Here is a 14,411-nt window from a genome sequence, read left to right on the forward strand (position 1 = left end):
CTGATTATTTTCTGAGTGCCATATACCGTAGTCCTTTTATATTTTAATTTTTTTAAACTGATACTTGCTCAACTCTAGCCATGCTTCCTATTGTTACACATTTAAGCAAGTGACTTTTTTGTTATTGGGTTGGTTTGTCAAAGTTTCATAATTCAGAAAGTGCACTAATAAAAATGTACAAATTATTGGTTTTAAAGAAGACTTTTATTTTGCCATATTCTGCAAATAAGATTTATCATGCTAGAGTTATGAGCTGATTATGCGATGTCTGCATCTCGATAAATTATTCCTGGCTTTCTACTTAGGTGCAGTATGTGTGGTTTATTGCAGAGAGTAAAGCTGAACAGAATTCCAGTACACATGTTCATGTAGGGCCATACACATGGCTAGTCAGTGGATATAAGGGTTTTTTTGTACCCAGTCCCTAGTGTCTTGGCATTACTTTTATTATGTCTGCAGTGCTCATGTAGATGAAATGCCACAACACATTCTTTTACTATTGTAGCCTCAACCATTTTTTTTTTTTAAAGAAAGAGCAGTTACCATCATAAAAATTCCTTACTGGGGAACTTTCCATATTGTGTTATCATTCCATGAGTCTAATAATCATGGAATATAAAGATTTTTTTTTTTAGAAATTACTAAGATATAAAAAAAAAGACTTTGAGGTCTGTAGCTAGCTCCATAATGAGAAACATTAAAAGTCTGGAGGAAGAAAAACAAAGAAAAGGCGAAGTGAGGTATTTTTTTTTACACTCGTGGTACATGTTAAAGACTAATAAATCATGGCCTACCTAAAGATAATTTACAAGTCATATGCACCTTCACGGAGTCTAATCACAGTTAAAGAACTATCTGTTATCTCTTTGGAGAATACTAATGCCTAAAATTGGTCATTTGCCTGACTCTTAAGTATTTCTGTCCTGACAGCTCTGTCTGCCTGAAATCTAATTCTGTGTTTTCTGTGAAATCTTGCAGTGGTGTTATCAGGGAGATTGTGTTCCTTTTGGCACTTGGCCCCAGAGCGTAGATGGGGGCTGGGGTCCCTGGTCCCTGTGGGGCCAGTGCAGCAGGACCTGCGGGGGCGGCGTCTCCTCATCCTTAAGACACTGTGACAGTCCAGCGTAAGTAGCTAAAGTAAGCCGGAGCCAACAAAAAGACACAGTTGGAAAGGATTCAAAGCTGTGGTTTCACATGTTATCTGTAAAAACGTTTCGTCAGTGAGCCAAAGGCTTGTCTTCAGAACAAGCAATAGGCACAGGAAAGTGGAGGAGCTTTGTTCGACAAGACTCTTCCTTTCCCCTTATGGTGTAACTAAAAATAAAAATCAGGAAAAAAAGAAACATACTGTGCATCTGCCCTAGATAAGCCAGACTTCTAATCTAGTAATAATCAGATAGATTTCCTCTTCTGAAAACTACTGAATTATGGATGAATCCAGGTCTGGTTTTTGCTACATTACCATTATTCCCAGGAAACCTAAGGTCTTTTCACATGTCACATAAAATTATTACTGCTACATTAGTATTAAAAGGGCCAATGAGAGCACTTCAAGGGTTGAAATGCCTTGATTCGCATCGCAAATCACAATGAAAAGGATACTGCCCATGTGTTAAAATAGTTTCCATTCACATGCCCCCATTAATCATCTTCCCAAGCTGCCACCACTTTTCTCCCCATGACTGTTTTATGCAGGTCAGACTGCTCTTCTCCCACTACTCCTTTCTCCAGCCAGCATCTTCCTGGCATAAGGCCAGGCCCCCCTAGTATTCTTTGCCAGCTCTACTGCATCTCCCTCTCCTCGATGCCCAGTACAGGTGGACTGTTCTTTAGTGGTACTTTTCCTGTACTGCTGGAGATGAAACTCCTTAGCTGTTGTCAGGTGCCATGTTTTTTCTTTTCCTGGATAGTATTCGATACACTATACTACTTAGATGCCCTACCTAACACCCCTATGATAAAAGAGAATCTATTTTTGTTGTTTTGTTTTTTTAAAGTAGGTCCCCTTCCTTTTATTTCCTTCTCCAAATGTCTAATCGCTTATCTCTTTAGCTTAAAAAGTTTACCTTCATATTAGCTGTTTCCATTATGCTATTTTCTGTTGATTATTACTCTAGTATTAAACTGAACTTCCTGTTACCCATTCATAAGCTAGCCATTGCTACCACCATTCCCACCACCTGTGTTTCTCTGACTGGCTGATTTCTCTTAAGCTGGTTTCAAGCTGAATATTTGCCTTTCCTCCACTAGAGTTAGCGTTCGCTGACATTCAATATAGATTCCAAATTTAGCTTTAATTATCCCATTGATACCAGTAAGCATGATCATATTAAAGCAAGTGCAGAATAATCAATCTGGATTCAACTATAGATTGTCATAAATTAGTATAAAATTATGCTGACCCCAGAGATATAAGGAAATGTTTGAGACCTTTTAAAAGAAGTTAGATAATTTTACCTGCTCAATAACTGTGTATTCTAGGAATAGAATATGACTTTCCCTAATATTTAAATCCTTACAGCTTAGCTTATGTAAATCAGTACTTTGACATTTTACTGTTATAATTTGGATGTGCCATAAAGATTTATATAATACAAAGCCATATGATTTTTTTAAACTTGGGTTTTAAACTTCATGTAATATTTGAAATAAGATGGAAATTCATCTCCATACTGTTTACTTTGAGCTGGAGTTAATTCCAGAAAGTTATGTAATATTCTCTGCTTCCCATCTGGGAGAAAAACAAATTTTACTTCTACTTGGGAAACATATGTATCATCAGATTATTGATTTGTTAAATATGACTGAAATGGCTTTATATTTTAAATAAGTAAAGCTCACTTAGTTTACAGAGTATTGTAGTATGGTAATTAAATTAAATTAACCATATTTTCTTATAATGTAAATCCTAATAGTAGTTATAAATTACTCATATAAATATCTTAATTTTATATTCCATAGCCATAATCATTGCTAGGAATTGCCAGTATGATATCATTTTAATAACTGATACAATATCGTATTGGTATTTTCTTAAACTTCATATGATCTCATCAATAAGATATGTACTGTCTGTGGGATAGATGTATTCACATGTTAAACAAAATGTTTTTTCAGACCTTCAGGAGGTGGAAAATACTGCCTTGGGGAAAGGAAACGGTATCGCTCCTGCAACACGGATGTAAGTAAAAGCAAACTCTTCTATGAAAAGTTAGCTTACTTCCTCACTAAAACTCTGAAAAATCAAAAATTGTAAGCAGCTCCACCAAATATCTATGTGTGGGAGGGTCATATCTATTTCCTAAATGGTTCATAATAAAGCTGGCCTCAACTCTATTATTTCCATAGTCAAAGAGAATATCCAGCATTAGTTTCCGACAGGTATGGTGAGAGAGACACATCCCCTGAATTGGCCAGCCTCAGCACATTTGCTACTTCTCCACCATTATCTTTCCTAAGTCCGTCAGGATCCATTTTATTATACTTCTTTTTGCCACAGCAAGCATGTCAGGACTCCCGCATCATTCTTCTCATCTCTTTGCATCCAATCCCATAAAAACTTTATATGACTCCATATATCACCTCCTTTGTTTCCCGTGTCTGCCAATTGCTAAAATTCCTCTTTGTTGTCCTCCGGAATTCAGGATCCATCATTGGCAAAAATCTACTGTTTCTTCTATAGTTTGCAAATAGGGAGCTTCTGTTCTCTTCATCCTCCGTAACTGGGACTCAAAGTGGATGGAGTATCTTCATGTCTACCTTACTTCAGTCTTCTTTCTTCGTATCTAAAACTACAACCTTTAATTTTATAATGTCAGATTGTTGACCTCTCATTCATCCTCTGCAGTCCTACTCCTGTCTTAATTCATTGTGAACTCAAACATATGGATGATTGTCCCAATATGTTCTTTTCTAGATTTTTCCACATGCAAATAAACAAGCTCCTATCTAAAGAGAAATTGCCAATGTATTCCTATTGCTTTACTCTCCTTTGAGAGAAATTTTCCAAAAAACATACTCAATACAATTTTCTTTTATTTTTTCTTAATTGCTTGTTAGGTTTTTACTTCTATTGTGCTGAATTTTTTAAAAACCAAGTCACAGTTGATTTGTAGTTGCTAAGGCAAATAATTACTTTGGAGTCTTTTATCTTCCTTGTTTTCTCAAAATTTTAGTTGTCTTTTACTCTTCATAATTCTTTGTTGCCCCCCCCTTTCTCTCTCTCTCTCTCTCTCTCTCTCTCTCTCTCTCTCTCTCTCTCTCTCATCTTAATGTTTTACTAACCCAAGACTTGGTCCTTGGCCTTTTTCACATTTTTTTTTCAACAGTCATTTTCTTGGTGTCTTATCCAGTTTCAGTACTTTGGATACCAGCAAAAGACACATTGCTATTTCTATCTTCAGACCAGACTTGCTCCATAGATTCTAGGTACATATCTTACTACTTGATTAGACTTTTAATACCACTGATGTAAAATGTACCAAATAGTATCTACAAAACAATTCCATAAATCTATTCCTCCATCTGTGTTCTCCATCTCAAATGTCAACCCTCATTTGGCTTAATGTCTCTTCTTAACTTTTTTCTGTGGCAGCTATATCTAAACCCTCCTGAAATCCTATTCATTTTGCTTACAAAATAAGTTATTAATCTGAGCACTTATCACAACTTCACTACCTCAGCTGCTAACTCTGCTCTGAGTTCCTACTATCTTCCATAAGATTGTTTAAAAACGCCCTTTAAAAATATTGTGGTATTAGGAATCAACACAAGACCTTACCACATGTAGGGAAAGTGTTGTGCTGCTGATCTACAAACCTATTCCATTTAATAGCCTCTAATATGAGGGTTTCCTATAACTGCACTTGCCCCTTCCAATTCTCAATTGAGTAGGCAAAGTGAGACAGATTATCTACATTTCAGTGCTGCCTAGCATTTTACCTAAATCCATGGTCCTTCAAAGGCCTGCAAGATCTGTATAATCTAGCCTTCATTGCTTTTCTGAACTGGTGTCTTATTGTTTTCCTCCTCACAACCAGCCATGCGGACCTTCTTCATTAAACATGACAATTGTGCTCCCAGCTTATGGTGTTCTCTTTGCCTTTTTTTTTTTTTTGTCGGTAGTGGGGCCTGAACTCTGGGCCTGGGTGCTATCCCTGTGCTCTTCAGCTCAAGGCTAGCACTCTACCACTTGAGCCACAGCGCCACTTCAGTTTTCTAGTGGGTAATTGGAGATAAGAGTCTCACGGATTTTTCTGCCTGGGCTGGCTTTGAACCATGATCCTCAGATCTCAGCCTCCTTAGTAGCTAGGATTACAGACATGAGCCACTGGCACCCGGCTCTCTTTGCCTTTTACACCTGTCTCCCATGATATCTAATGGCTATGTGTATTCTTTCATTTTTACTCAGTTGTTACCTTCTTAATTATGCCTGTCCTGAATACTGCAGTTAAAATTGCAACCTTTCCTTTTCCTACTCTATTTTCCTCTGCTTTCTAATACAGTACACTCTAGTTTATTACATTTCATTCTATGAAAGTAGGATCTTAGACTAGTTTCATATAGCTCAATTATAATGATTTTTAAAGTTATAAGTATTAATTATTTAGTCACTCAAGAAATAATTGAATATGGCTTCTATTAGCTTGTTAAAGGAGTGATAAAGAAATGCACATGCTGGTGGATCCCACTTGTAATCCTAGCTACTCAGTCATCTGAGATCTAGAGGATTTTTATTCAAAGCCAGCCAGAACAGAAAAGCCAATGACCAGTGAAAAGTAGGGCTGGATGAGTAGCTGAAGTGGTAGAACACCAGATGAGCCAGTAATCTGAGTGAGTGTGAGGCTCTCAGTTGAAATCCCAGTGCAACCACAAAAGAAAGCGGGATTAAGAAAAATCTCGGCCATTAAGGATTTTATAGTTTCCTGAGAAATCACTGCAGTGCAGAAAATCACAGTAGAGAGTGATAAGTGATATGCTGGAGTGAATGTGAAATGCTGGAAAACAGAACTGGTGTGTGGGCGAATTAGAGATTTAGAGATTTCTTGCCATTGAAAGCTAGAAACCCAAAAGACAAATGGGAACTGACCAGAAAAAGAGAAAGAGATGACGAAAACACTAGATGAAAAGAATATTAAGTGCAATGCCTGTATGTTTAAAAGTATAATCTTTTATTTTAAGGCATTAAGAAACTAAGGGAAAAGTGGTGGGTTCAGACTTTCAATGAAAATGGAGTAGATGAAGATGAGAGTACAACAGAACAGAGTTCATACGGGAAAAACACAACCACGAACCTAACTTCAAAGAGCCATGAAAATGAAAGAACTAGCATAATAGGACAAAAAGAGTCAAGCAGATAGAAATTGAGATCACAGAGAGGAATGTATTTGAATTTAAGATATAACAAGTTGAAAATTCTCAGTGATGACAAATTGGTAGTGTAGTCATGGGGGAGTGCATGTCTAAACTTGGGTGGAGGTGAAGGAGTTGCAAGAACTTCAAAGATTGTGAGATTGTAGGTATATTTCAGGTGAAATAAGACTATAAATTAGTATCAAACTTCTTAATGAGGGCAAGCAAAGTTCATTTATTATATGCAATTGTACTTTAGATGAATGGCATGAATCTCTGAGAGCAATCTATAATAATAGAAGAAGGGAATAACTACTGAGTCAGACTCAGAGGGGAGAAACTCAAACTCACCTCTAAATCCCAACCATTTCATTATTATATAATTGTGGAGGTGGGTACACACATGTAGGCTCTAGTAATATTATATTATTATATACTAGAAATAATGGGATAATGTAGAATAGACAATAGTAAAAAAAAAAACCCAGATATTTTAGGCTTGTTGCATTATATTCATGAGCTGAGTTAGAAGTCACATTGTAGAATTTACTATTTTTAAGTTGATATTTCTATCTTCATCTTCTCTTTCAGCTTTTAGAAACTATATGGACATTCAGTGAAACTGCATTAATGTAACTGAACTATGGATAGACGTAATTAAAATGTTTTCATTAATCTTGACTACCAACTCAGAACTTGAGCGAATTTTTTTTTGTCAGTCATGGGGCTTGAACTCTAGGCCTGGGTGCTCTTCAGCTCAAAGCAAGCACTCTACCACTTGAGCCACAATGCCATTTCCACGACTTTTATATTAAAATTTATTTTCCATGCTAAGTTAATAAAGTCTGTGCATAATTTATATAAGCTGGGGCCTGCTTCAATAGACAAAATTTTAATTTTTCCACACACCTAATCTAGACGAGCATTCTGTAATAATGCTTCCTTCAATAATGGACATACGTATGCTGTCCATTGGGCTAGTAATTACTAGCCTAATGAGTATTTGAAATGTGGCTAGTGTAATTGAAAAACATATCTTTATAAGTTTAATTTATATTTGAATAGCCCTATGTGGCCTGTGGTAATCATTGGATAATATGGAACTAAATAGCTGAGCTATGAAGTTGTCTAATTTATAAATATTTGTATACCAGTTTTTTTTTAAAACCGTCTTTATTCATTAAAAAAAAAAAAAAAACAGTTGGCCCTCTGCATGTGTATGATGGCAGACCCAACCAACCACTAAGTATGTACAATTTTTTCTTGTTATTAGTTCTTAAACCATACATTATAACAACTATTTACTTTGTGTTGGCATTATAAGCAATCTGGAGATGATTTAAAGTATACAGGAGGTTGTATACATGTTATACGCAAACACTATGCCACTTTATATGAGAAACTTGGGCAGCCACAGATCAGAGGAAATGCAGAAAGATTAAAGGCACAGTTGAGCATCTGAAGTACATTTGCCCTGACACTATTCAGAGAAAGAGAAGATTTAAACAGCTCCAATGTCTTTTTTAGGTATGAGGGAAGTTTCTCTCAGATCTCCTCCTTTGCTCTCTCAAGATTATTTTACTACATATAAAAAAAAAGATTATTTGACTTTATTTTTGCTAGATATTACATGCCTACACTTAAACAACATTAGTGAAAGGAATGGGATTACTATAATTGATTTAGACTAATCCTGATTTGTCATAGCAGATGCTATGGCATCTTTCCTAAGTGGTAGATCCCTAGGCAAAATATCAGAGTTGTTATACCAAGAAATCATGACATGATAGTTACTAGGTAAGCCACAAATATCTGCCTCAAACCTGTAATTTCTACCATCACTAATGGGACTAGCTGCTGCAGAAATAGTTAGAAGTAGCTCCTGCTACATTTTATTGAGCTTTTAACTATGTACCAGATCTATTATTGTAATCATGTTGCTCATACTGAGAAATCTCCACTCCTTTCTCCTCAGAAGTGAGTTGGTTTGGTGGGGTATTTTGAATTTCCATTCTTTCAACATAAATCTAGAAAGGCTCTAATGATAGCAAAGTTTTGGTACAGTCTATTCTGTGACCTTGCTTCTGCAACACAAAAATTAAGTCATATTGTTTGTTTTGTGCTACTTAGTGCAACAGGTGAAATCGAACTGCACCAATACACCAGAAAGTGAAAAGTTGTAGGAAACATGGTGCCCTTCTGCCCCACACTCTCCTTCCTATTCACTCTTACCGCCCATTCCCTGCCATATGCTCTCCCGGGTTTCTGCTTGCTATGATAGGTTGGTCTCTAGGTTCAACGGCTTCATGTTAATTGATTTCACATTAACTTCCATATTGACTGATTTCAAATATTTTTCAAGATAAATATGCCACAATTTCCTTTCGGTCTATGAGTTGTATGCGTCAACCCCACCTTTCCTTTTTGGGATGTAGTTTTGTTGTATGATATTTTTCAAGATTGTAGGTATTTTATTAGAACAAAAACTATAGTTGAAAAATCGATTTTGAGTTTCTGATATGTAGACTCTATTAAAGGGAAGACAAGTCATGAAGAATGAATTGATTAGAGGGAAGATTGAGGAATGTAAGAATCTAATATTTTTCAGTTAGCCAAAAATGAGTATTACTGTAGGCTCATTACAAATCTATCATATCTATCTCTTAAATTAACTTTGATCCTCTTTCTAAATGTGTACCTCTTTAAATGTGCTTTTCCCCCTCAATGCTCAGATATGTGTTAGGTGTGAGTTATTCTAACTTACAGGATTCAAAAGAGGATATTTATCTTTTTGTCAAACCACTCTCCTTTCTTAGGACCTGTTTTACATAATTTAGTACTATACATATCATATTTGGTGATCCTATAAATAAGATCTGAGAGACAAATGATCCAATTAGTTTAACAAGTTTGATAGCTAACAACTCTAAAACAATTTATATGGACACCGGCTACCATGGCTGATGCTATTCCCTCTTAATAGCAAAATAACCAGCCTATTCAGATGCTGTACTGATGCTGAATTTTTTTGCATTAGAGTGTATTGGATAGGTAATTTGTTCTATACTTCGCCCTGTGTCACACTAGGAAGTCTAGACAGGGACCCCTTCTTTACACAATGGTTTCCAAACCAGAATAGTAGGTAAAGCCAACAGTCATTTTTAAGTCAAATTAATCTTGAAGTTATAAAGAAATCAGGAACATTTATTCAAAGCATATAGACTTGAATGAAGTGTGGTCTTACCATTAAACCAGAAACTACAACTATGTATTTCGCATCATGAACTAATTAGGATGACTTCATCCAGTAGGTTTGTCCTATTGGAACTTAGGTTTGGAAGGCAGAATTTTATGTAAATGATAGTGCTAAGGTTTCATTGATTCCAGAAACAGAGGACATAGTGATGAGGGGCTGATTAGGTCCTGATAGTTTTTATTATTGTACAAAGGTAGGAACTAACATAATTATCTGACAGGGCTACTGCAGGCCTTTGTTCTGTATTTAATCTTCTGAAGAAATGTTTATTCAGTTGTTGCTTAGCAATAGGCCTTTTATTATTATCTTTGTGAAATGTCCTTTGACTTGCATATAGACATATTAATCACTAATCATATATTTTTATTTTCCTGAAATTTTTTGTTCTGATGACTTATAACTATTCTTCAGTGTTTTCCCTAAAACACTGAAGAATAGTTCATTTTAGTTTATTTTTGGCAGTCCAGGGGTTACACCTTGCTAGGTTGGAGCTTTACCATTTGAACCATGGCTCATCCCTGTTTTATGCTGGCTAATTTTTGAGATAGGGTCTCACTTCTCACCTGAGTACACACCTGTGCTGTGATCTGTTACATCTTTGCTGAGGTCACAGGCACCTGCCACAGTGCCCAGCTTCCGTCCATGGAGAGAGCCTCTTGTGGACTTTTCTGCCCAGGCTTGGAACTGTGATCTTCTTGCTCTCAGCCTTGGGATGACAGGAACACAACACTGTACCCAACTGTGGGTTGATGAGGGATCACATGAACCTTTTTTCTGCCTGGGATGCCCTTGAACCATGATCCTTTCCATCTCAGCCTTCCAAATAGCTAGAAAACCTGGTTTAGGATTAGGTTTTACTACACAGAATAGAACTTTTTAAAAAATTTATTCTTTAAGACACTTGAAACTTGCAAAGTACATTTATTTCTTAACATTTTTATAGGCCGAGGAGTGAGGAGGAACATTTAGGTTATGGATTGATATCATTTAAAGTCCAGAGTACACATGGAATATCAAAGTAAAAACAAAACTTGTACAGAAGGTTGTGGTATCAAACTGGACTCAAGCTCGGACAATGTGAGTTGTTTTCTTTAAAATTAAAGGCCGGAAATGTAGCTCTGGTAGAATGTTCACCCAGAATGCACAAGGTACTGTTTGATACACACACACACACACACACACACACACACACACACACACACACACACACATACTTACACACATACATCTAAAGAATAAGTGTTTGGGGGGACAAAATGAAAAAGTTAAAACTGAGATCAATATGATTCTTTCTATACATTGGCCACCAAAATTAACTTTGGAAATAAATTAGACACCCAGAGAGTATCTAATAATTGGGAGTCAGGAATTTTGTTTGCAACTTGTTAAAGATTTAGCATAGAAGCAAAGCTTCTATTAGCCCACATAGTATCTTTGTGTAACTTAGACAAAGATGTCCATATAGGAGAACAGCACTAGCTTGTCAATGCCATGACTTGCTAAGCAGCGGAGGGTGGATTTTAAACAGTCTCCAACCATCAGAATACAAACTGCTAAGATGTGTTGCTTTCCTGAAGAGGAAGAAAAACATTAGAATTTGAGTGTGTTGAAGGTGGGTCTAGTGTAATAAAGATGAAGTGAAAATGCATTTGATAATGAAAAAAAAAGGAATATACAGAATGTGTATTTGTTGTTGGTGGTGGTGGTCATGGGGCTTGAACAGTATAACTATTCTGTAGATAACTGTACACAAAGTGTAGTCATCTTGTGCAACATCAGTTCTTTTTTGGGAGGGAGGGGGTCCAGTCGTGGGGCCTGAACTCTGGGCCTGGGCACTGTCCCTCAGCGCTTCAGCTCAAGGCTAGTGCTCTACCATTTGAGCCACAGCACCACTTCCGGCTTTTTTCTTTTTGCTTATGTGGTACTGAGGAATCAAACCCAGGGCCTCAGGCATGCAAGGCAAGCGCTCTACCTCTGAGCCACCTTCCTAGCCCAAAACATCAGTTCTTGAAAGGTATGTTTCTGTGTTAGCTCAAAAATGAACGTCAGTTTGGTTCTTCTACAAAATGTTACCCAGAAAAGTAGTTGTTATATTGACACACTAAACCAGGGCTTGCTAAACTGTGCTTCTCACGTAAAATCTGATTTGTCATCTCTTTTTACAAATATTTTTATTGCCAGACAGATGTGGCTATTCATTTATATCAATCCTCGTTTTTGTTGTTGTGTTGGATTGTCCTGATGATGCTCCCATTCAGATATAGAAGGTGTCCCTGCCCTCTGAAATTTCTACTAATCAACCTTTCTGTATCCATTTACTTTTGCTTATAAAATGAGATTAGTAGGTCTGACTACTTCACAAAAGTGTTGAGAGGGATGGATAGGACGTTGTGATGGGCATGTCATGGAGCAGGTACTAGCAGGTACTGTTGTATTGTTATGTGCTGATCACAGGACAAGAGAGGATTTGTTCTACCAAAAATTATCTAAGTGCTTCATTAAACAGTTATATCCTTCTATCAGTTTTTTACTTTTCTTTTTTTAGGAGAATTCCTAGAAAATATTGAAAAATAGTATTTGTATTTGTTTGCTTTTAGTGAATGTCCCTCATGCTGCCTTCATTTGTTAGTTAAGAACTTTGGCATGGCCTGGATTTTATTTATGAAATGTCATTTCCTCTTATGCTTCTTTGCATTTCCTCTCTTTCATCTAAGATGGCCTTTCTCTAATCATCCTTAACATATAATCTTCTCCTTCTGGTCTCTGTTGCTTTACTTGGTTTCTTTCTTTATAGAACCCCTCTTTTTCCAAAATCATTTGTTTTAAATCTCTCAATTACTGCAAGAATTTGGAACATATTCAAGGTTTTCTTTTCAATCAGTATTTCCCTGATACATCCTTCTTTCACCTATGCACAGCATCAACTGACAACTGCAAGATGTTCTCATATACTCTTTATATTGCTTGAAATCATTCTGTAGTTTTTCTCCCACTTGTGTCTTGTTTCTTCCAATAGTGTAAAAGGTATTGGATGAACTGTTAAGGTTGGTGCATTACCAACCCTCGAGTGTTGCTTGCACGCAACCGTGTGAAAGCTTGTACCTACACTGCATATTACCTATAGTGTTTGAAATTGGTATTTTTGCTTTAAAAGTAGTTTGGGTGCATGGAAATCCACTAACAACTTCAGTTCTTATGTGGGATTCTTGAAAAATAGTAGAAAAGAAAAGCATTCCTTTAATCCATAGAATTCTAAAAGTTCCAAGTACTAGCACAAACAACTGCAGTTATATCCTTCTGCATGTTATTTTCTAGAGCTTATGATAAATAGCTTTGAGTAATATTTTTTATTAAAGGCACATAAGAAAGGCAATTTGATCAGAATATTCATTAGGTTTCAGTTTGGGAGTGTCATCATTTAATGTGCTAAATGCTTTTTAAGATTCAAGGCTCTTTTTTCATAATAGAGTATAAGCATGCTACCAATATTTTTTTAAATCATATGGCACAAATGTACAATTCCAAAGGAAAGTACTAGAAAGGTCCTCTAGATGATCTCTGGGGATGCCTATAACATAGTTGTCATTAATAATGACATATTGTAGGAAATTTACCTAATAACATACTATGCTTCATATGTAAGGAGAATGTTTTCTCTGTGTTTTAAAATCAGTAACTCTGATTTTTAAATGCTCCAGTGATAGGACTTTCAAAGATAAATTAATTCATGTTGTTCAAACACTGTGATAGACTATACTTTTAAATCCTTTAATACTTAGAATTTGAGTTTAGGATAATCTTGTGGTATTTGGAATTTAGGTCTAGCTAGATTAGCAAGATTTTTCTCTTTAAATAATTTGTTAGATGGGGTTGGAGGGTATAGCTCAGTTGGTAGAGAGCTAGCTAATGAGCAAAAGTGACAGGTCTGAGTTCGAGTCCCAGTCTCAGACCTAAAAACAAAACAGAATAGAAAGAAAAAGTTTCTTAGAGAAGAAGCATTTCAAGTTTTTATGAGCTGATGACCATTGCTTCACCCTCTCAATGTCTTTCCCTACCCTCCACAAAGCATGTATATGTGTTACACAAACTTAGTGTTTTATTTTCTGTAAAATAAATGAAATGTAAATCTTAGTAAGTCCAACTTTCTGGAATTTGAAGGTATTTGGACTTGAGGCCTGGCATTTTACCTGGTTCATTCCTCATTTAAAAGATAGTTTTTGTCCGTAAACAGTAGAGGTCCAAACCAATTCATAGTGCTGAATGTCATTATAGCCCTGACTCTTAAAGACCTATGACTATGATACCTGGTCCTCAAAATATTGTTAGCAAAACAACTTTTGTGTCTTAGTTTCTTCCTTTAGCTTTTGTATGTGCTTATAAGAAGACACTTGATGGGTTGATTACAAAGTAGACTAGGATATGCATTCAAATGTAAAATGATATGGCAGCTAACATTTAGCTTTGTTTAAATCGTCTTAGTTATTTCCTTAATGGCTATCATGACAATTCAGACACTTCTATCTGAATAGTTACTGTAAAATGATAAATTCCAGAATTACAACCAGAAAAAAAGGCAGATTGGCTAATCCAATGGAGTTTTGTGATTTTAATTTTAGGGACATTGTCCCTTGGTTTTGGCATTTTACAACAATGGTACCATTTATGATTTTATTTTATTTTAGCCATGCCCTTTGGGTTCCCGAGATTTTCGAGAAAAACAGTGTGCAGACTTTGACAATATGCCTTTCCGAGGAAAGTATTATAACTGGAAACCCTATACTGGAGGTAATGTATAAACTTGGCA

The 14,411-nt window shown here is 36.1% G+C and overlaps 1 protein-coding gene across 1 annotated transcript in view; it reads left to right on the plus strand.

The window, feature by feature from the left end:
* The window catches only part of LOC138833027 (A disintegrin and metalloproteinase with thrombospondin motifs 6), a 209,476-nt gene that overhangs the window by 117,974 nt on the left and 77,091 nt on the right, over positions 1 to 14,411 (plus strand). The window contains exons 13-15 of the mRNA XM_070031386.1: positions 979 to 1,124; positions 3,118 to 3,181; positions 14,290 to 14,392. Coding sequence (XP_069887487.1) covers positions 979 to 1,124; positions 3,118 to 3,181; positions 14,290 to 14,392 — 313 coding nt within the window. The remainder of the gene's footprint in view (positions 1 to 978; positions 1,125 to 3,117; positions 3,182 to 14,289; positions 14,393 to 14,411) is intronic.

Source organism: Dipodomys merriami, unplaced genomic scaffold, assembly GCF_024711535.1.
Source record: "Dipodomys merriami isolate MVZ:Mamm:240054 unplaced genomic scaffold, mDipMer1.0.p SCAF_20, whole genome shotgun sequence".
Classification (NCBI taxonomy): domain Eukaryota; kingdom Metazoa; phylum Chordata; class Mammalia; order Rodentia; family Heteromyidae; genus Dipodomys; species Dipodomys merriami.